This window comes from Eschrichtius robustus, chromosome 16 (assembly GCF_028021215.1).
Source record: "Eschrichtius robustus isolate mEscRob2 chromosome 16, mEscRob2.pri, whole genome shotgun sequence".
In the NCBI taxonomy this organism is placed as follows: Eukaryota; Metazoa; Chordata; class Mammalia; order Artiodactyla; family Eschrichtiidae; genus Eschrichtius; species Eschrichtius robustus.
In genome coordinates, this window is record NC_090839.1 from 76598645 (window position 1) to 76617275 (window position 18631).

Genomic DNA, 18631 nt, shown 5'->3' on the forward strand with positions numbered 1-18631 from the left:
TGACTGGAGTAGACAGAGCCGACAGGTGCCAAGGGCCAGGCTCCTTAAGCTGGGCGCGGGGTGGGGGTCACGTGACGGGGGCGGGCGGGGGCGGGGCCTGGCGCGCCAGGCTCCGCGGGTGACAGGGCGGGCGGGAAGGGGCGGGGCCTCGGGCGGGGCCGCCGGGGGGGAGGCGGGCGGGCGGGCGGGAGGGGAGGAGTGGAGATGGCGGCGGCGGCGGCGGCTCAGGGGGGCGGGGGCGGGGAGCCCCGGGGAACTGATGGGGTCGGCCCGGGGGTCCCGGGGGAAGTAGAGATAGTAAAGGGGCAGCCGTTCGACGTGGGCCCGCGCTACACGCAGCTGCAGTACATCGGCGAGGGCGCGTATGGCATGGTCAGGTGAGGGGCGTTCTGGGGGAGGGGGCGTCTTTGGGGAGGGGGCTCCGAGGGAGGGGGCAGGGAGGGTTGCTGAGAGCTCTCTGGGCCTTGGGGACTCTGAGCATCCGGAAGAAGCTGAGGCTTCAGGAGGCTGGGGAGCGTCCCAGGGAGAGGGCCTTTGAGTGCTTTCTGGGGGAGGGGGCGCTGCGTAAAATCTAAGGAGAGGGGGCTTGGGAGCTTTGAACCCACCATTCTGTAATAAAGGGAGGGGCATCTGAGTATATGTGGGGGAGCTCTGGGGACCTTGGGGACCCTATAGACACGGGGTGAGGAGAAGAGAATAAGTCTTCTGGGGGAGGTAATATCCTTAGTGAAGCAGGAGTGAAGGACCCTTCACTGGGGAGAGGATGCCTTGGAATCCCCCCTCAATGAGGCTTGCCAAGGAGTTTGGGAGAAAAGAGCAGAGCTCAGGGCTAGGCAGGGTGGGGTGGGGCTTTGGGCCTGGGGCCAGGGACCCAGTGAGCAATGAGGGGTCCAGGAATGCCTTCCTGCAACTTTTAGGAGGGGTCTGTGAGTTCTCCCAGCCCCACTGGGTGCTCTGGGCCTTTGTTCATCTGGGAATAACTGCTGCCCAGGAACCTCCCCCTGACACCCGCCCCTGCCCTGCCTATCCCTTCTCTCCAGTCCCTCCTATGATTCCCTCCTTCTCACTGTATTTGCCTCACTGTACGTCCTCCACACCTCCCACCCCCTGGACCTGCCTTGGGTTGAGGGAGCCCATCATGGGAAGGGGAGGATGAGGGGTCAGGGCAACTAGAATGGAAAGGGTTGAGGAGAGGGGAAGTCAGTGATCGGTCAGTCTCTTCCTCTGTTTGTGAAGTCACTGAAGGGCTGCCTGGCTGGTCCCCAGCTTTCTCCCTGGAGATCCCAGGCCTTCACAGCAGGAAGGAACCAGCATTGTTTATGACTGGCCAGAGCCTCTCCTGCTCCCTCCCCTCCCTGCTAAGACCTGGGTGGGGCCACGGGGCCTGGACTCCCCCTTTCGTAAGGCCACGCCAACAACATCTGTGGCCCTCTCAGCTCAGCTTACGACCACGTGCGCAAGACTCGAGTGGCCATCAAGAAAATCAGCCCCTTTGAGCATCAGACCTACTGCCAGCGTACGTTGCGAGAGATCCAGATCTTGCTGCGCTTCCGCCATGAGAACGTCATCGGCATCCGAGACATTCTGCGGGCACCCACCCTGGAAGCCATGAGGGATGTGTATCCTTCACCTTGGCCAGATGGCTGGCCAGGCACAGCCTCAGAGCTGGGCTGGGAGAATGTTGGCTTGTTTTCTGTTTCCTTCTTCCCTACCACCCTCCAAAACAAACCCAGTAAAAGAAACTTTCCAGCAGTAAAGAGGCCACAGAGTGTAAGAGGACGACGGGGAGGCCTCAGATGAATCCTGGCCTGCTGCAGCCAGGCAGTATGGCCCTGGGCAAGTCTGTTCTCTGAGTTCTGCCTCAGTAGGGGGCTGGGCAAGATGGTCTCTATGGGAGCTTTGTCTTCTGACATCTGCAATTCTGTGATGAGATCCAGCCTCTGCCCACAGTCAGTTTTTTTGTTTAACAGACGGTGATTCTTTCTCCTCTGGGTCCTCAGACTGGAAGGAAGGCAGGAAGGAAGAAAACTGCCCTTTTTGGAGGGGCTACTATGAGTTTGGGGCAGTGCAAGCCGAGTGCTTTGACATTTCTTATTCTAACTCCCAACTGCCCTATGAGATGGGTCTCATCCGCTCCATTTCAAAGATGAGGCAACTGAGACTCAGAAAGCCTCAATAAAATCAAGTGCTTCTGTTGCCACCTCCTCCTCTTCCCCAAATGAGAACCTGTCCTCTCTCTGGGACTTCCCGCTCAGAGCCCCACCCCAATACCCTGTGGACTTGCACCTTGCCCCGGGAGGGACAGCCTTGCCTTTGTTGCCCTCCCCCCATATTGCTTTCCTAGTTTGTTGTCCACTTCCTGCCTGGCTCTGTGAGCAGCTTATAACACCATCACCTCTCCCCTGCCCCACCCACCCCAGCCAGTCCCAGTCCTCCACCCAAGAGTGAGGATTAGTACTGCACCGTCTGCAGCTTCCACCACAAACCGTGGGCAGGAAATCTCCACACTCACCCCCAGCTTGCCGTGTGACCTTAACCAGGTCACTGCATCGTGTTGGGCCTCCTCATCTTTAAAACAGCAGGGTTGGTCCAGGTGTTCTCAGAAGGCCCTTTGGAGGCTGATTCTGAAAGACAGCCCTAATTTAGTCTTCCAGAAACAAACCACATGACATTTATTTGTTTATTTATGTGTAGTCTTTTTATCTTAGAATATAAAAGGACATTTACTCCTCTGTCTTTGGATGTATGGCCAAGCACCCTGAGTAGGAGCGTGCAGTGGGGAGTTTCTCCTCATCATCTTGCACAAACCATTCCCATAACGCAGGCATTTATTTTTAAGCAAACATTTATTGCATGCCAGATGGTGTTCATACATTATCTCATTTAACCTTCTCAAGAGCCATGCGGCTCAGGCTTTTATAACAGCAGTACTAGTTCATGTTTGCCGAGCACTTACAACATGCCAGGCACTGGGCTGGCTGCTCTACATGGGTGATCTCTCAGCTAATCTTCACAACCACTTTCTAAAGAACAATCTTTTTCCCTTACTTTACAGATGAGGAAATAGAGGCGCAGACAGGTTGAGGCCATAAAGCCAGTGAGCAGGGCAGTGGGGATTCAGACACGGGCAGGTGAACTCCAGAGTTACTGCTCTTAAATGGGACGTTCTCCTGCTTCCCACAGTTTATTAGCCCTGTTCTCCCAGTAGGGAAACTGAGGCCACAGAACTGAAGTGCTTTGGTCAGGGTCACTGGCTGAGATCCAGCAGAGGCCTTGAGCCCAACTGCTAAGTATGGGCCTTGCCCAGCTCATGATATGAGTTGGCAGATCTGTTGAGTCCCAGGGGCATCAGCTGGAGGGATATGAAGCCTGTTCACCAAAGGCTGTTCTTCTTAACCGAGTGCCTCTCGTTGTCCCCATCTGGGGGGTCTCTGGCACCAACCTCAGCTACATTGTGCAAGACCTGATGGAGACAGACCTGTACAAGTTGCTTAAAAGCCAGCAGCTGAGCAACGACCACATCTGCTACTTCCTCTACCAAATCCTGCGGGGCCTCAAGTATATCCACTCCGCCAACGTGCTCCACCGGGATTTAAAGCCCTCCAACCTGCTCATCAACACCACCTGCGACCTTAAGGTCAGAGGGTTGAGGGCCGGTCTCCTCCTACCCCTGGGGTCTCAGGCTTGCAGGTGCCCAGTACCACCACCACCCCCCCCCCCACCCATAGGTAGGAGAGTATCGCAAGCAAAGGGAATAGCATGGGCAGAGACGCGGTGATATGATTACTTGGGCCCAGGAGGCCTTGAGCACCGAGCTCAGTAGCCTGGGTTGCATTCTAGATCTGTGATTTTGGTCTTGCCCGGATCGCCGATCCTGAGCACGACCACACTGGCTTTCTGACGGAATACGTGGCCACACGCTGGTACCGGGCCCCAGAGATCATGCTTAACTCCAAGGTAGGGGGGCCACCCACCCCTGAAGGGAAGGGGCTGTGTCCCAGAAAGCCCTGGAGCCGCCTCTAAGCCAGGCACTGATCCCCGTGATGCAGGAAGTCTACCCCCAGGCCTTGTCACATTATTCTGGTCCTTGGGCTCTGGAAGGAAACTGTGGATTAGCTCCTCTGGGCCTCTGCCCTCTGCCTCCCTGGCTGGCGTTGAACCTAGGTTGGGGGTTGTGGGTAGGCCCAAACATCAGGGTTGGCTCAACAACAGGTTGAGGCTGGCCCAGGAGCCCACCACTTTCTCCTCCTCCCCAGGGCTACACCAAGTCCATCGACATCTGGTCTGTGGGCTGCATTCTGGCTGAGATGCTCTCCAACCGGCCCATCTTCCCGGGCAAGCACTACCTGGACCAGCTCAACCACATTCTGGGTGAGGGGGTACTGGCCAGCTGAGTGGGAGGGAGATTTCACTTATTAGAGGTGAGATTTCTTTAGGGTCAGGGTCAGTGAGTCTGTGGGAGTCAGGTCAGGGGGACGGCCGTGTGTGGGGCCCCTACAGCATTTCACAGTAGTTCACTGAGGTATAGATACTGTCCCCATTTGATAGATGGGAACAGTAAGGCTACATACACCCCACGCTTAGGAAGCGCTAGGGCCGGGATTTGAACCTAGGGCTGCCCGAATCCAGACCCCTTGCTCTTCACCACCATGGTACTGGCTGGTGGCCTGGAGCAGGTTGGTGGAGGCTCTTGTTCCTGGCGCCTTCTGTTCCCAGAAGGGAGAGATTGCTCACCAAGTCACCTGCTTTACCTACAGGTATCCTGGGCTCCCCCTCCCAGGAGGACCTGAATTGTATCATCAACATGAAGGCCCGAAACTACCTACAGTCTCTACCCTCCAAGACCAAGGTGGCCTGGGCCAAGCTTTTTCCCAAGTCGGACCCCAAAGGTGAGAGAGACTTGGGGGCTGGTGTGTGATAAAAACCGGGTGTAGAAGAAGGTACATGAGCCCAGTAGCTACCTGGGCCTCTGGACACAGAGAAGAAAAGCAATGCTTCTGGGAGCTCCTCTGACCATCCCTTTGACCCCTGACACCTGCGCTTCCCTAGCTCTTGACCTGCTGGACCGGATGTTGACCTTTAACCCCAACAAACGGATCACAGTGGAAGAAGCACTGGCTCACCCCTACCTGGAGCAGTACTACGACCCAACAGATGAGGTGGGCCAGCCACCAGCAGCAGGGCTGGCGGGTAGGTGGATGGGTGGGCATCCCTCAGTCCCTGTCCTGAGCCTCCCCACTTCTTTGCCACCCCAGCCAGTGGCCGAGGAACCTTTCACCTTCGACATGGAGCTGGATGATCTACCCAAGGAGCGGCTGAAGGAGCTCATCTTCCAGGAGACAGCCCGCTTCCAGCCTGGGGTGCTGGAGGCCCCCTAACCTGGACAGATGCCTCTGCTCCCTGGGGCCTGGTGAGTGCCCCCCACCACCCATGCACAGATTCACCCTGAGACCAGGGTGCCCAGCATGCCTCCACGCAGTCACAAGCTCACTCACGTCCATGAGCCACGTGTACGGTGGCAACAGAAGGGCCAGAGCCTGCCTCAGCCACAGACCTGTGGTCGCCCAGCCCCACATGCCTCCCACCTGTCAACACCCTGCACACTCCAGCCCCAGGTCACTGAGGGCCCCCCCTCACCCATCTGAGGAACGGAGCCAGGCTTTGGCTCCCCCAGGATGGGCAGAGAGGCAGGTGGGGCAGTAATTGCTTTGGGAGGAGCCGGCAGCACCCGGCCTGACCCGCATGCCAGGCTTTTTCACACCTGGTGTCCAGGTCAGCAGTTCCCATACCTTTGGGGGACCCGGCTGGGGCTACCGCCACCCACACTGCTCTCCGTCCCTCCTCTAGTTTCCTCTCTGTCTCTGGCCAGCTGTGGCCTGATAGCAGCAAGGCAGACACACCTGGGTTCAAAGCCGGGCTCTGATACTCAATAAGGGCTGTGTGATATTGTGCAAGACACCTCACCTTTCTGCAGCTCAGTTTCCTGGACACAGTCCTGATAATGAGAGCAAACACCTCCCGAGCACCAAGCATTGTTGTAAGAGATTTGCATGTATTAACTCACTTAGTCCTTATAGCAGTACCTTGAAATGGGTACTAATGTCATCCGCATTCACAGATAAGGAAACCCAGCCGCATCCCACTCAGCTGTGAGGACGAAATGAGGGAAGTGGAGGTCGGGGCTCTGGCAGGTCCGCTCAAGGGTGCTAATGGTTCCTTTCCTGCCTGCCTTTTTGTTTAGGCCCTGCCTCCTGCCTGCCCCTCCCCTGCCGGACTGCTAGAAAATGGACTCTGTGCCCAGCCCAGACCCCGACAGCCCAGGTCGAGGCAGAGGGCGGGCCTGGCCACCTCCCTTCGCTTTGCTCAGGCATCCTGCTTCAGGCAGGCCAACGCGCCCTCCCCCCTCACCTGAGGACCTGAGGGGCTCAGGTGGCCCCAAAGCAAATTCCCCTCTGCTGCTCTGCCACCGTCTGCCTGGCTCTCCCAGTCTCTGGTAGTTCTGGAATTCAAGGGCTCTGGCCGCCCCGGGACCTACTGAGGGGCAGTGGGGGAGGGACACGGAGGACACTGAGTGGGGACTCAGGGCCAGCCCTGCCACACTCAGCTCATTAAAACCCCACCCCATTTTCCCTGAAGGAACATTCCTAAGGCTCAAGGACTAGTGTCCCTGAGGAGCAGACCTAAACCCTCCCCCACAAAGCTGCCACATCTAACATCCCCGCTGCTTCTGTGTGTGGGTGAACAGAAGTGGAGGCAGGGGCACGTGGAGAGCCCAGTGCCCCTGCCCACCCCGTGCCTGTATCTAATATATAAATATAGAGGTGTGTCTATGGATGGCCCTGGCTCTGTCTGTGTTTGCCGATGCCCTGACCGTAACCCTTGCTGCTTTGAGGACTGATTCTCCAGCCCCGCTGCTTCCCACCTGTGGCTTTACCTGGAGCGGTGGCCTTTGGCTCCCCCGCTGGCCAGGGTTGAGGATGGGAGTGTAAGGAGTTCAGACTCCTAGACAGAGTGGGGTCAATTTCCCCCTTAGTCACTGTCCTGTCCCCGCTCTAATGGCTTCCTGTCTTAACTGGCTGGGGGTGATTCTGGAGTGACTCGGGGACACACCGTACACCCCCGGCTTCTCTGGAAATGGCAAGGGGTGGCATGTTATGTACCCTGGGCGCACATACCAGTGGGAAGGGGGAGTGTTGTAGCAGACCTGGTGGGGGGCGGGGGGGACTTGATTCCCCAGTGTGGCCACGGAGAGAGGGATTCTGGGGTGTGTGGAGGGCCTGGGGGTACGCGGGCCAGAGCTGCCTGGCCTCTACTCCTGCCTCTACCCCAACCCCAGCTGAGCCCTGCAGTCTGGCCTCAGGCCAGGAGCAGGCTCAGCAGGTCCCAAGGGGTGTGGTGGCAGCCGGTGGTGGAGCCAGCCTGCATCGGCCAGGCAGTCAGCGAGGCTACACAGTCCATCGGGAATGGCTCAGCTTGCGGCAGCCAGAGCCTGAAGAAGCAGCGCGGCCATGAGCCCTCTGCTGTACTACGCCCTTCCCGCCCTGAGCAGCTATGTCATGCTCTCCATCTTCTTCCTGCGCCGGCCTCGCCTGCTGCATACGCCATGGGTTTCAGCCTTCTGTCCCCGCCTGGGGGCCCACCGGGGAGGTGAGCTGGGCTGGGGTAGACAGGGCGTGGGGGCTCCTGAGGATGGAGTGAGGATAGCAAGGCAGGTGCCAGGGTGGACAGCAGAGAGGGGTAGGTCCAAAGGGCAGGATGTTAAAGGAGGGCAGAGTTCGAGGTGGGCGGAGAGCCAGGTGGCAGGGCAGGATGTGGAACAGGGAAGGAGAGGCTGCTCAACCTGGCCTGCCTGGGGGTGATGAGGCAGGGGGCGTGGCCAGGCCGCAGGAACCCACCCTAGCTGCCCCACACAGGATCTGGAGAGCGCCTGGAGAACACCATGGAGGCCATGGAGAAGTGAGTCCACCTGCCTGGCCAAGCTGCCGGGTAAGGTTGTGCCAGCTGTACAAGGCATGACGCTAAGGGGTGCCGTTCACTTCCTGCTCTGGGTGACTGGAGCCCCCTGGAGTTGTGCGGTGCACAGCCTGCACATCCGGCCAGAACTGCCCCATGTTCCCCTAAACGTCCCCACCGCCCTGCTATCTGGCGCATCCCCCATCCCTCGGCCACTCACCTTCACTCCCATAGCGCCATGGCCCAGAAAGCCGACCTCCTGGAGCTCGACTGCCAGCTGACTCGGGATGGCGTGGTGGTGGTGTCACACGACAAGAACCTGTACCGCCAGTCAGGCGTGAATAGGGATGTGGGCAGCCTGGACTTTGAGGTGGGCCTTGCCCCAGCACCCCAACCGTGCCCAGAGAACCACCGTGCCTCCACACGTGGCTCCTGGTGACATGCTCCCTGCTCTCCCTGTAGGAGCTGCCCCTCTACAAGGAAGAGCTGGAGGTTTACTTCTCGCCGGGTGAGAGTGTGGGCTGTCAGCGCCGGGCTGAGCCAGCTGGAGTCGGGTCACGGCCTCCTGCCCTCTTTTCTCCTCTGGGACCCACGCCCTCCCCCCGGGCTTGCACCCCCCCCCCAACCCCAGCAATCCTTCTCTGATCCTTCTTCCCACAACCCCTCAGGCCACTTTGCACACGGGTCAGACAGGCACATGGTGCGTCTGGAGGACGTGTTCCGGAGGTTCCCGTGGACGCCCATGAGCTTGGAAGTCAAAGAGCAAAATGAAGAGCTCATTCGCAAGGTGGTGCTGCCGGCAGGGCTGGGCGAGGGACCAGGGCTGGATGGAGGCCTGACTCCCCATCACCTCCTCCTCCTCCCAGATAGCGGGCCTGGTGAGGCACTATGAACGCGATGAAATCACCATCTGGGCCTCGGAGAAGAGCTCAGTCATGAAGAAGTGCAAGGCCGCTGTGAGTCCCTTATCCCTCCCTGCGCCCACTGCCCCTCCCAAACGGGCTTAGGCCAGAGGGGTCTGGGGGTTCTGCAGGAGCCCTGAGCAGGGTCTCCCGGGGTGGGATTTGGAGAGCAGGGGAGGTGGGGAAGGTGTGTGAGCAAAGGCATGCCAGAGGGACAGGGAGCGGGCTCTAGGCTTGGAATGCTGGGCCAAGATGTGGCTTGGATCCTGCAGGTGGTAGGGTTTCCTGAATGTTGAAAACTGTGCAGCCCAAGCCTCCTCTCTGCTTCCGCAGGAGCAGACTGATCCCCTTTCTCACTTCCCCTTGGCTTCCAGAACCCCGAGATGCCCACCGCCTTCACAATAAGCCGAGGATTCTGGGTGCTGCTGCTCTATTACCTGGGGCTGCTGCCCTTCATCTCGATCCCTGAGAGGTTCCTCATCTCTTTCCTGCCCACCATCATCAACAGGTACCTACAGGGTCCCCATCTCCCTTCCTCATTCTCCCCCAGGCTTCTGTCCTCAGAAAAACACCCCCCTCCTCCCTCCACCGGAAACTAACACAACATTGTTAACCAATTATGTTGCAATATAAAATTAAGAGTTTTTAAAAAGTTTTAAAAGAAAACCAAAACCCTCCCGCCCACTTCAGACCCCATTGTGCAGGGTCCCGTGTGGAGCAGGAGATCCAGTGTCCCCAGCTCCCTGGCTACCCTCAAGGATAATCTCCCATCCGGGGTCCTTTGAAGACAGTGGTCTCACCAAGCATTCATGAATACTAAGGGGGACACGAACCCCCTGACATCCTATGCAAATGTGCGTTGATGTGGATGGAGTTTTAGGATAAGGGTTCATTTGTTCATCCAGTCATCCAACAAAGAGTTATTGAATGCCTACTCTGTTTCAGGTGCACTTACACTAGTAAATAAGACCAATGTGGGTGGGGAGAGGCCCTCCATGAGCTTACAGTCTGGGTGGGAAGACAAATATTTATTAATTACAGCATCACCCTGATTCTCAAACAGAAAGGCAAGCATTTTCCTGCTTTGGGACAAGGATTAACAAAGTAACAGCTGGGCAAAGTATCAGGACTTTGGATACTTCACCAGCTCTCAGGCCGGGACCCTCCCTTTGCCTTCTGAGACCTCCTCTGTGGCGCCCCCAGTGCTTTCTGCTCCCCTCTGTCGTCCTGAGGGAAGCTCCCAGCCAACCCCCATCATCCCTTGCCACAAAGAGATCATTATACTACAAACTTGGTGTACCTAACTTTTTATACAGGGTTTGCAAGGTGTTTTCACATCCTTTAGTTTATCTGAGCCTTACCTTGCAGCACCCTCAGGAGATAACAGGAATCATGACCCCCATGGAGAATCTGAGGCTCAGAGAGGTTCTGTAATTTGCCCAAGGTCACACAACAGAGCCTGCCCTGGGACACTGTGAAAGCCTCTAAGGTCACCCTGGGGACTTCACTGGAGGTCCAGTGGCTAGGACTCGACGCTTCCACTGCAGGGGGCACGGGTTCAATCCCTGGTCAAGGAACTAAGATGCCGCATGCCGCACAGCACAGCCAAACAAAACCAAACAAAACAAAAAACGACAATAACAACAACAACAACAAATTCATCATTAAAAAAAAAAAAGTCACCCTGGAGTGGAACAATTAGGGGCAAGTAGCCGACCGATTAAAAGTGCTGTCTGGTCTCAGGAAGTTGGTCAGGCCTAACCAGGAGGACCTCCAACTGCGTATCCAGTTTGGGAATCAAGCTGGGTCCTGGCCCTGGCCCCACCATGGATTTGCTGTGTGACCTCGGGCAAGTCACTTTAGTTCTCCAAGACTCAGTTTCTTCTTCTGTAAAACGGTGAGGGGAGGGGCACACCCTCAAAGCATGGAGTCAAGGATACCGGAGTAGGAAGTCACTGAGCAATGGGTGACTTGTTCCTCTGGGCAGCCGCAAAGGTTCTTCTAGAGGGAGTGGGGTTATACTGGTTGGGGGGGGCAGTCACTACCACCCCCACCCCACCCCTGTGACACAGAGAGACCCAAGGGGCTGACCACGGCACCACCTCTCCACAGGACCTACTTCCCATTTTCCTGCTCTGGGCTGAATCAGCTGGCGGCTGTGGTTTCCAAATGGTGAGGTGGGCGAGAAGGCTGGGTGGAGGGATCCCACAGAGACCCACCCTTCTCCTTAGTCCCCTCTCATCACAGCCTTTGCTACCCCGCCCCCCACCAGGCTTATCATGAGGAAAAGTCTGATCCAACACCTGGAGCAGCGAGGGGTGCAGGTGAGCAAGTGGGTTGTTCACAGCGTGGGCCCAGCACGGCATTCCAGTCACAGCTCTTTTATTAACTGGCTGGGTCACTTGGGCAGATCACCTTCTGAGTCTCAGTTTCTTCATCTGTAAAATGGGGATAATGATATATTTAACTCTTCTGGATATGTAGCCGATACTTAGTAAGGGCTTGATAAAGGCTAGCCGTTACGATGATGATGATGTATTGAACTGTCCTGATCCCTGATGAGGGGGGCTGGGAAGAGACCAGAGAAGGGGAAGACCAGCCCATGCCACACCCCTCTTCCAACCCGCTGAGCATCAGCTCTGACCAGGTCATTTAATTAGCAAACCTTCGTTGAGAACTGACTGTGTTGAGAACACAGTTCCAGGCACTGTGGTCCCGGGGAAGGAGCAGGGAGCTTACCATCAGGGGCAGAGGAGGAGGAAAAGCAGGCATCGCAGGGGCAGCCAGTGGACAGAAAGGAAGAAGAGTGCTGTGGTCTGTGGGGTCGGAGAAGACCTTCTAGAAGCAGTGAGGGGGCTGGCAGGGAGGGGAAAGGGAGAGCATCTCAGCAGGAGGCTCAGCATGTGGGAAGGCCATGAGAAGCAAGAGGCCAGCAGAGGAACTGAGAGGGGTCCCACCAGGCTGCAGTCTGGAGGAAGTGGCACCAGGGGAGCTGGAGAAGGCAGGAGAGGCTGCGGCAGGCAGCCTGTGAACCTCAGTAAGGAACCTGGACTTCAGCCCCAAGGGGAGGGAAGTTTTGAGGGCCTTAAGCAGGGGAGAGACCTGATTCAATTAAGCCTTGTCGAGTGAGGGTCACTCTGGCCACCACGTGGAGAAGGGATTGTGGGGGCCAGTGTGGAAGCAGAGTCTCACTAGGTGCCTGATGCTGCCACTGACAGGACTGGGGCTTAGGTGGCAGCAGCGGGGATGGATGGAAGGGTTAAGTCACAGACAGGCCGGACTCGGCCACTGATTGGATGTTGGGGTGAGCAAGGCATGGGGATGACATAGCTCTTTCAGGTCAGGCCTCCTGCTCCACAGTCTTCACCATAACTCTGGGAGGTTAGACCATCACTCTCATTTGTGAAATTAAGAAACTGAGAGGTCCATCCAGTGACTTAGCCCAGGGTACAAATACCGGCTCCACCTACTGCAGTGCCCACAGGAGAGGACTCAGAAGGCAGGGAAGATGTAGAGCAGCAGGATATGGGCAGGCTGGGAGGCAGGCTGGTAAACATTCCACTACCAGCTGTCCCAGGGGGAAAGAAACCCCTTGATTTGAATATTAGGTAATTCCCCTGCTGTATATACTCCCACCTTGGCCAATTTCAGGCTACCAACATGAATTCACAGAACAGAGTTGGGAAGAGATGTGTGGTGTGGTAGCACACCATTATATACTATTTCCATCTTATACATTCGATAGATGTAGATAAGCTCCAGAACAGGGGTAACAGTAAAATGGTAAAATAATTAGGAAGTGATGAGTTTTGAGCATTTATTACCTTTGTTCTTAATATAATTTATTGAATTGTATGTTTACATAATGTAATACTTAATAATGGCTGTATTTAATAACCAGTTTGCAAAATTCCTGAAAATGTGACAGTCAGCTCCAGCATAGCACTGCTGGGAGGTCTCCACAGAGGAGGAGAGCTCCCAGAGTCTGGATAAAAGGGGAAGCGCTAGGTAAAGTTGTTGGGAAACTACAAGCCCCTGCCTCCCCACTAGGTGGTATTTTGGTGCCTTAACGAAGAGTCAGATTTTGAAGTGGCCTTCCGCCTGGGGGCCACTGGCGTCATAACTGACTACCCGACAGCCCTGAGGCGCTACCTGGACCACCATGGACCACCTGCCCTGGCCTCCTAACCCAGAGGTGCTCACCCTCTCCTCTATTTCTCTTCCCCAATAAATGTATTCTCTTCAGTCATGTCTTTGTGCTTGGGGAGTGGGGGAAGGTGTGAGGGGTTATATCCTAGAAGACTGCAAAGATGGCAGCTTGTGGCAGAAGAGGCCAGCTGAGGGCCAGAGTCTGAGGCCCTAACCACCCTGACCCACTGGTTCTACCACATTCCAGACCCAGAGTAATGCCACACCCTGTGCCAACCTGGCCTCCACTCTCCTCAGGAATGTCCCTTGCAAGGCCCCCTGCCCCTTCAGAGCCACAGACAATGGTTCCATTCTCCTGAGGACATTAAGAGCCCCAAGCACACAGCAAGAGACTTGCCTTGCCCCTGTGAGCCACATCACCTGGCTTCAGAGGATGGGCATGGCTGGCCCATCTGCTACCTCAGCCATTCCAACCTTCCATTACCAGGTCTCCCACTCCAGAAACTTCTCGAATTCCTCAGCCCTCGTTAGCCCTACTACCTTATTCATTTAATGAATCACATATTTCACAAAGAAGTTATTAACTATAGGCCAGGCTGGGTACTGGGGCCAGTGCAGGGAACAAGACAAGCCTAGCATGGCAGGCACATGTTTAAATGGACATTTTCATTTTCAACCCAGTTCAGAGGTGAGAGAGGGAAAGACGTAACCCAGCCTGGACGGGCAGGACATCAGAGGAGACTGCCAGGAGGAGGTGATGCACAACAGTAGGAATCGGCTTGTTCTGAGGCTCTGGCTCCCAGGGTTCTAACACGGATGGATACCTTTAGCTCTTCCCATCCAAGAGCCTGGCCCTGATGCTGTGGCAAGAACCACGGAATCGGGCCAAAGTGAGAATCTCAGCTTTACCTCTTATCAGCTGGATGAGCTTTGGAGAGCTGCTAGACCTCTGTGGACCTCAGTTTCCCGGTAAAATGGGAACAATAGCAGAAGCTGCCTCCTAGGATTGCTGTGGGGATTAAGGGAGTGGGGCACGGGCGGTGGGTAAACGCAGATAATTATATGACTATTATTTCCCGGGGGCGGGCGTCCAGACACCATCTCCTTCTTAACCCTACGTCAGGTCAGGTACCTCAGATCCTCGTCCCTTCGAGGACCGCGGGAGGAGAAGGGGGCTACCAGGCCCCGGCCGTGGGGCCGGCCGGCTGGGTTTCGGGCCGCAGCCGCATTTCCGGGCCGGCCTGATCCAGGAGCAGGGGGGAAGGGCAGCCCAGGCCTGCGCTGGCCGCTGTGTGACGCGCCCCCTCATTTGCATACTGCACGCCGATTGGCCACAGCGGCCGCCGGGACCAGAGGCTGTCCCCCTCCCCCTCCCGCCGCAGCGGCGGCAGCAGCTGGTCTCGGTGTAAACAAGTCGCGGAGGCTGCGAACCCGGGCCGCGGGGTGGGGGGGGACGGCGCCCACCAGGAGCGCCCCCCACTCGCAGGCCAGGCCACCCCGGCGGACCGGAACCCCGCGCGCCCAGGCGAGGTGAGGCCCGCAAAGTCAGGGTTGCGCGTCGCCCCGCGCCCCCGCGGCGAGCACTGTCCCCTTCCCCCCGGCGCCCGCCCCTCGTCCCCGCGCCCCAGGTGAGCCCCAGGGTCTCAGGTAAGGCTCCGCGATGCAGGTAAGATCCCCTCGGCATAGACAAGGCCTCAGCGCCCCCAGGTAAGAGCCCGTCCCCTCCTAGGTGATCCTCCACCTTCACTGAGGCCTCCTGCCTTCTCCAGGAGGGTGAGGCATCCTCTCCCCAGGTGAACTCCCTGTGCCTCAAGTGAAGTCGTCCCCACCTCCGGCAGTTCAGCTGAGGTCCTAAGGACCAAACAATTCCTAACCCCCTCCATGTTCCCCCTAAACGGAGAACTGACAGCTCATCCACTCTAGAGCCCCTTCCTCCAGCTTCAGTTGCCAGGTCAGCGGGGGTGAGGCTGAAAGCAGGTGGGTGACTCATCTTGGGCTCCTCCTAGCCTCAGTTTCCCCATTGATGCAACTTGAGGACTCCTCAGTGAGTCAAAACTCAGATAGCTCTGGCCCCTGGAGAGGCTGCTGGCTCTGGGGAGAGGAGACAGCAGCCAAGTGTGACAGAGTCCCCGCAGCCCAGGGCATGCCTGCATGTGTGTGGCCCTGGTCCTGACAGCCCACTCCCTCCGCTGCAGGCACTGGGCTCCCTCTGCTCCCCGTGGGCCGCTCCCCGCGTGGGGCCACTGCCCCCGGCCCCCGCCATGGTGCGGATTTCAAAGCCCAAGACGTTTCAGGCCTACTTGGATGATTGTCACCGGAGGTATAGCTGTGCCCACTGCCGTGCTCACCTGGCCAACCACGACGACCTCATCTCCAAGGTAACCAGGTCACAGCTGGGGCTGGACTGGGAGGCTAGAGGGGCTGCCTGGCAGCTCCCCACCAACAGCCCTGACATCCCCTCCGTTTTCCCTCCCACCCTTTAGTCCTTCCAGGGTAGTCAGGGGCGTGCCTACCTCTTCAACTCTGTGTGAGTATTCAATCTCCCTTTCTTTCCCTGACCTCTGTTGTGACTTGTGACCCCTGGCATCATACTGAGACTCTCAGAGTCCCCTGGTTTGGGCAGGAAGCTTTGATCGCTTTTCTTTTGGATGCTAAGGACAGACACAGTAGGATACAAGCTAGAGGTGGGCTTTGTGATGGTGGGGACCCTCCCTGGGACTGCCCCCATGTCCCCACAGGGTGAACGTGGGCTGCGGGCCAGCCGAGGAGCGGGTGCTGCTGACAGGCCTCCATGCTGTTGCTGACATCCACTGCGAAAACTGCAAGACCACTTTGGGCTGGAAATATGTGAGTCAGTGACCTCTGACCCCAGGCTAGCCTTTGACCTGACCTCATATCACCTCCTCCTCAGAGCAGTCATCTGGTAATCTTTCAGGGTGTATAGGCCCAGTTCACCCGAGTCAAACTGTCTTTTCATCCCCTGACCATGTTCTCTCACATCCTGCAAGGGCTTTTAGAATTTTTCTCTTAACTCATCCTTCTCCTCACAGGCACAAACATTCCCATTTTAGAGATGAGAATATATAATGAGAATTACCATTTATTGAATGCTTATTTGCCAGGCACTGTTATGTGCTTGGCATATCTTATCTCATTCACTCATTACAGCAATCCTGTAGGTAGTCTGTTATTATCTCCACTTTACAGAAGAAGAAAGGAAGGCCCAGAGATGTTAGGTAACTTCCCCAAGGTCACACAGCTGGTAAGTAACAGAATAGGGACCAGAATCCTCGTTTTGTCTTTTTTTTTTTTAACTCCAAACCCTTGACCCCCAGCTTCTGTTGCCATTCAGAGGATCAGAGAAGTTGCCCAAGACCCCACAGCAACATGGAGCTTGGGTCCATGAGCCTCCTTTTCCACTGCCCTCATTGCCACTGCTGTTGTTCAGGGTCTGATTTCACCACCCTGAGCATCATTTCCTTATCTGGCAGTGGAGGATAAAGCCTCCACCTGGCACCCAAAATTGTTACGGGGGTCAGATTAGATGCAGCAAAAGAAGATGCTCTTGGGAAACTGCAAGTGACAGGAATCCTCAGGCATCTCTTGGAGCTGTGGTGCCTCTGTGAGGTGGATGCCCCAGGCAGAGACAGAACCCTGACCTGAGTTCACCCCTGGCCCTGCCACAGATTTGCTTTGTGTCCCTGGACAGGTGGTTTGGCCTCTCTGGACCTCTGTAAAATAAAGAAGTAGCCTGATCCAGAGATCAAAAACTCAAGTGCTTGCAGGGCCAAGCAGATGCTGTGGAGCTGCAAAAGGGGCAACATAGATCTGGAGAGGGGGTCAGTCTGGCAAACTGGAATGAGCATGGCCTGCCCCGTATTTCACTGTTTGAAAGTTACTTTTATTAAACTCTCTGTTGGCCAAACAAAACACATGTATAGGCCAAAATTGGCCCTCAGGCTACCAGTTTGTAATCCCTAGATCTTTTATTTTTTTATTTATTATTATTTTTTTAATTGATTAATTAATTTATTTTTGGCTGCATTGGGTCTTCGTTGCTGCGCACGGGCTTTTCTCTAGTTGCGGCGAGGGGGGTTTATTCTTTGTTGCAGTGCGTGGGCTTCTCATTGCGGTGGCTTCACTTGTTGCGGAGCAAGGGCTCTAGGCTCGCGGGCTCTAGAGCACAGGCTCAGTAGTTGTGGCACACGGGCTTAGTTGCTCCGCGGCATGTGGGATCTTCCCGGACCAGGGCTCGAACCCGTGTCCCCTGCATTGGCAGGTGGATTCTTAACCACTGTGCCACCAGGGAAGTCCATCCCTGGATCTTTTAGAACCTTCCATATCCTCTCTGTTGGAGCCAACATTAGTACTTAAAAAGTACCTATGATTCAGAGAGTTCTCTCTATCGCCTATTAGTGAGAAACCTGGCCCTGCCATTTACCAGCTCTGTGTCTGTGGGCAGGTGGCTTGGTTTCTCTGGTTGACAGTTTTCTTCGTATGTAAAATGAGGCCAATCATATCCACTCCCCAGCCCCTATCCCTTTTGGTAAGGCCCTAGCTCCAGGGATGACAGCCTCTCCCCTCCTTTCAGGAACAGGCCTTCGAGAGCAGCCAGAAGTACAAAGAGGGGAAGTACATCATTGAACTCAACCACATGATCAAAGACAATGGCTGGGACTGACCCCTGCTCCTGACGCATGTGGCTCCAGCCCGGCCTGGCCGCCAGGGGGCGCCACTGGCTTCCCGTCACCCGAACGGAGCTCTGGACCATCAGGGCCTCTGCAGAGGAAGGATCCAGCTCCTGTACATATATTTTATTGCATGCACTGTGACCTTGGGGGGAGATCAGAAGGTGGACAAGGTGGACGACACCCCCGCACCTCCCTGCGATCTGGCTGGCTTGGATCTCATTTTTAACCCCTTCCTGCCCCGCCTGCCCTATAGATATGGCCTGTGTGCTTCTCTCTTGGCCCCAGTGCACCATCTGCCCTGTGAAATTCTCCTCCCACCGGGCACCTCTTACCCCACACGTGTCTGCTCCCCTTGTTCTGTAGCGTTTGTACATAATAAAACAATGGAGTGGAGACAGCCCCAGGCTCACGTGGAATCCGGGAAGCGGGGGGACTCACATGCAGATTCCTGCCTCTATAGACCTGTTCCCTTTTGAGTCCCGGAGACATGGGGTAGGCACGGCGGTCAAAGCTGGGAGCCTTCGCTCCTGGAGCTCAGCTACCTTCTCTAGCACCGGAGGCGGATCTCACTGCCGGTGGAGATTCCCGCGCCCACTCTAGCTCGCTAGGCCTTGACCTCAGCTGATCTGCATCTCCTCAGCCTAAATGTTTTGACGCCGCCTAGGGGCAGCTCTCCTGAGAGGCAACTGCGCCGCGGGTTTCACCGCCCCCCTCGTCCCAACTACAACTTCCAGCGGCCCCAGCGGCACCTGCCTGTCTCCTTCGCGCCAAACCTCGGCCCTGGGCCTGCTGGGAAGTGTAGTTCCGAGGGTTCCCCAACGCGGGACCTTCTGGGAAACCCGGGCGTCAGCGGTCAGAGACCGTCGAGCTGTCGGCGTCTCCAAACTTTTGAGACTCGGCCGAGGCTGGAGGTTTTTCAGAATGGGAACCGGGAAG

At 56.5% G+C, this 18631-nt stretch overlaps 3 protein-coding genes across 7 annotated transcripts; all 3 read left to right on the forward strand.

Annotated features, from left to right (window-relative positions):
* Positions 1-204: 204 nt before the first annotated feature.
* Positions 205-6834, forward strand: MAPK3 (mitogen-activated protein kinase 3). 2 transcript variants are annotated; one of them, XM_068524273.1, is made up of 9 exons: positions 205-377; positions 1437-1619; positions 3448-3637; positions 3841-3957; positions 4257-4371; positions 4758-4889; positions 5050-5159; positions 5256-5410; positions 6242-6834. In XM_068524273.1, the coding sequence occupies exons 1-8, from the start codon at positions 205-207 to the stop codon at positions 5376-5378; spliced, it is 1143 nt and encodes a 380-aa protein (XP_068380374.1). In that variant the 3' UTR covers positions 5379-5410; positions 6242-6834. The 2 variants fall into 2 exon arrangements, with proteins under 2 accessions (XP_068380374.1, XP_068380373.1); XM_068524272.1 differs by having other exon boundaries at positions 5050-5410.
* A 417-nt stretch (positions 6835-7251) lies between these two features.
* Positions 7252-13100, forward strand: GDPD3 (glycerophosphodiester phosphodiesterase domain containing 3). 4 transcript variants are annotated; one of them, XM_068524275.1, is made up of 10 exons: positions 7252-7647; positions 7901-7956; positions 8188-8323; positions 8416-8461; positions 8622-8740; positions 8820-8909; positions 9230-9363; positions 10968-11027; positions 11128-11179; positions 12906-13100. In XM_068524275.1, exons 1-10 carry the CDS (start codon positions 7552-7554, stop codon positions 13041-13043), a joined length of 927 nt encoding a protein of 308 aa, XP_068380376.1. In that variant the 5' UTR covers positions 7252-7551; the 3' UTR covers positions 13044-13100. The 4 variants fall into 4 exon arrangements, with proteins under 4 accessions (XP_068380376.1, XP_068380377.1, XP_068380375.1 ...); XM_068524276.1 differs by having other exon boundaries at positions 7914-7956; positions 10928-11027; XM_068524274.1 differs by having other exon boundaries at positions 7914-7956.
* Positions 13101-14373: 1273 nt separating this feature from the next.
* On the forward strand, positions 14374-18093 carry YPEL3 (yippee like 3). The gene is made up of 5 exons (XM_068524279.1): positions 14374-14534; positions 15200-15382; positions 15488-15531; positions 15743-15851; positions 17596-18093. The coding sequence occupies exons 2-5, from the start codon at positions 15266-15268 to the stop codon at positions 17683-17685; spliced, it is 360 nt and encodes a 119-aa protein (XP_068380380.1). The 5' UTR covers positions 14374-14534; positions 15200-15265; the 3' UTR covers positions 17686-18093.
* Positions 18094-18631: the final 538 nt, after the last annotated feature.

Coding starts and splice junctions, on each gene's coding strand:
- MAPK3 (XM_068524272.1), top strand. CDS start 205: ATGGCGGCGGCGGCGGCGGCTCAGGGGGGCGGGGGCGGGGAGCCCCGG. Junction 1,620..3,447: donor CTGGAAGCCATGAGGGATGT/GTATCCTTCACC, acceptor CACCAACCTCAG/CTACATTGTGCAAGACCTGA. Junction 3,638..3,840: donor ACACCACCTGCGACCTTAAG/GTCAGAGGGTTG, acceptor GTTGCATTCTAG/ATCTGTGATTTTGGTCTTGC.
- YPEL3 (XM_068524279.1), top strand. CDS start 15,266: ATGGTGCGGATTTCAAAGCCCAAGACGTTTCAGGCCTACTTGGATGAT. Junction 15,383..15,487: donor ACGACGACCTCATCTCCAAG/GTAACCAGGTCA, acceptor CCCACCCTTTAG/TCCTTCCAGGGTAGTCAGGG. Junction 15,852..17,595: donor CCACTTTGGGCTGGAAATAT/GTGAGTCAGTGA, acceptor CCCTCCTTTCAG/GAACAGGCCTTCGAGAGCAG.
- GDPD3 (XM_068524274.1), top strand. CDS start 7,509: ATGAGCCCTCTGCTGTACTACGCCCTTCCCGCCCTGAGCAGCTATGTC. Junction 7,957..8,187: donor ACCATGGAGGCCATGGAGAA/GTGAGTCCACCT, acceptor TCACTCCCATAG/CGCCATGGCCCAGAAAGCCG. Junction 8,462..8,621: donor GGAGGTTTACTTCTCGCCGG/GTGAGAGTGTGG, acceptor ACAACCCCTCAG/GCCACTTTGCACACGGGTCA.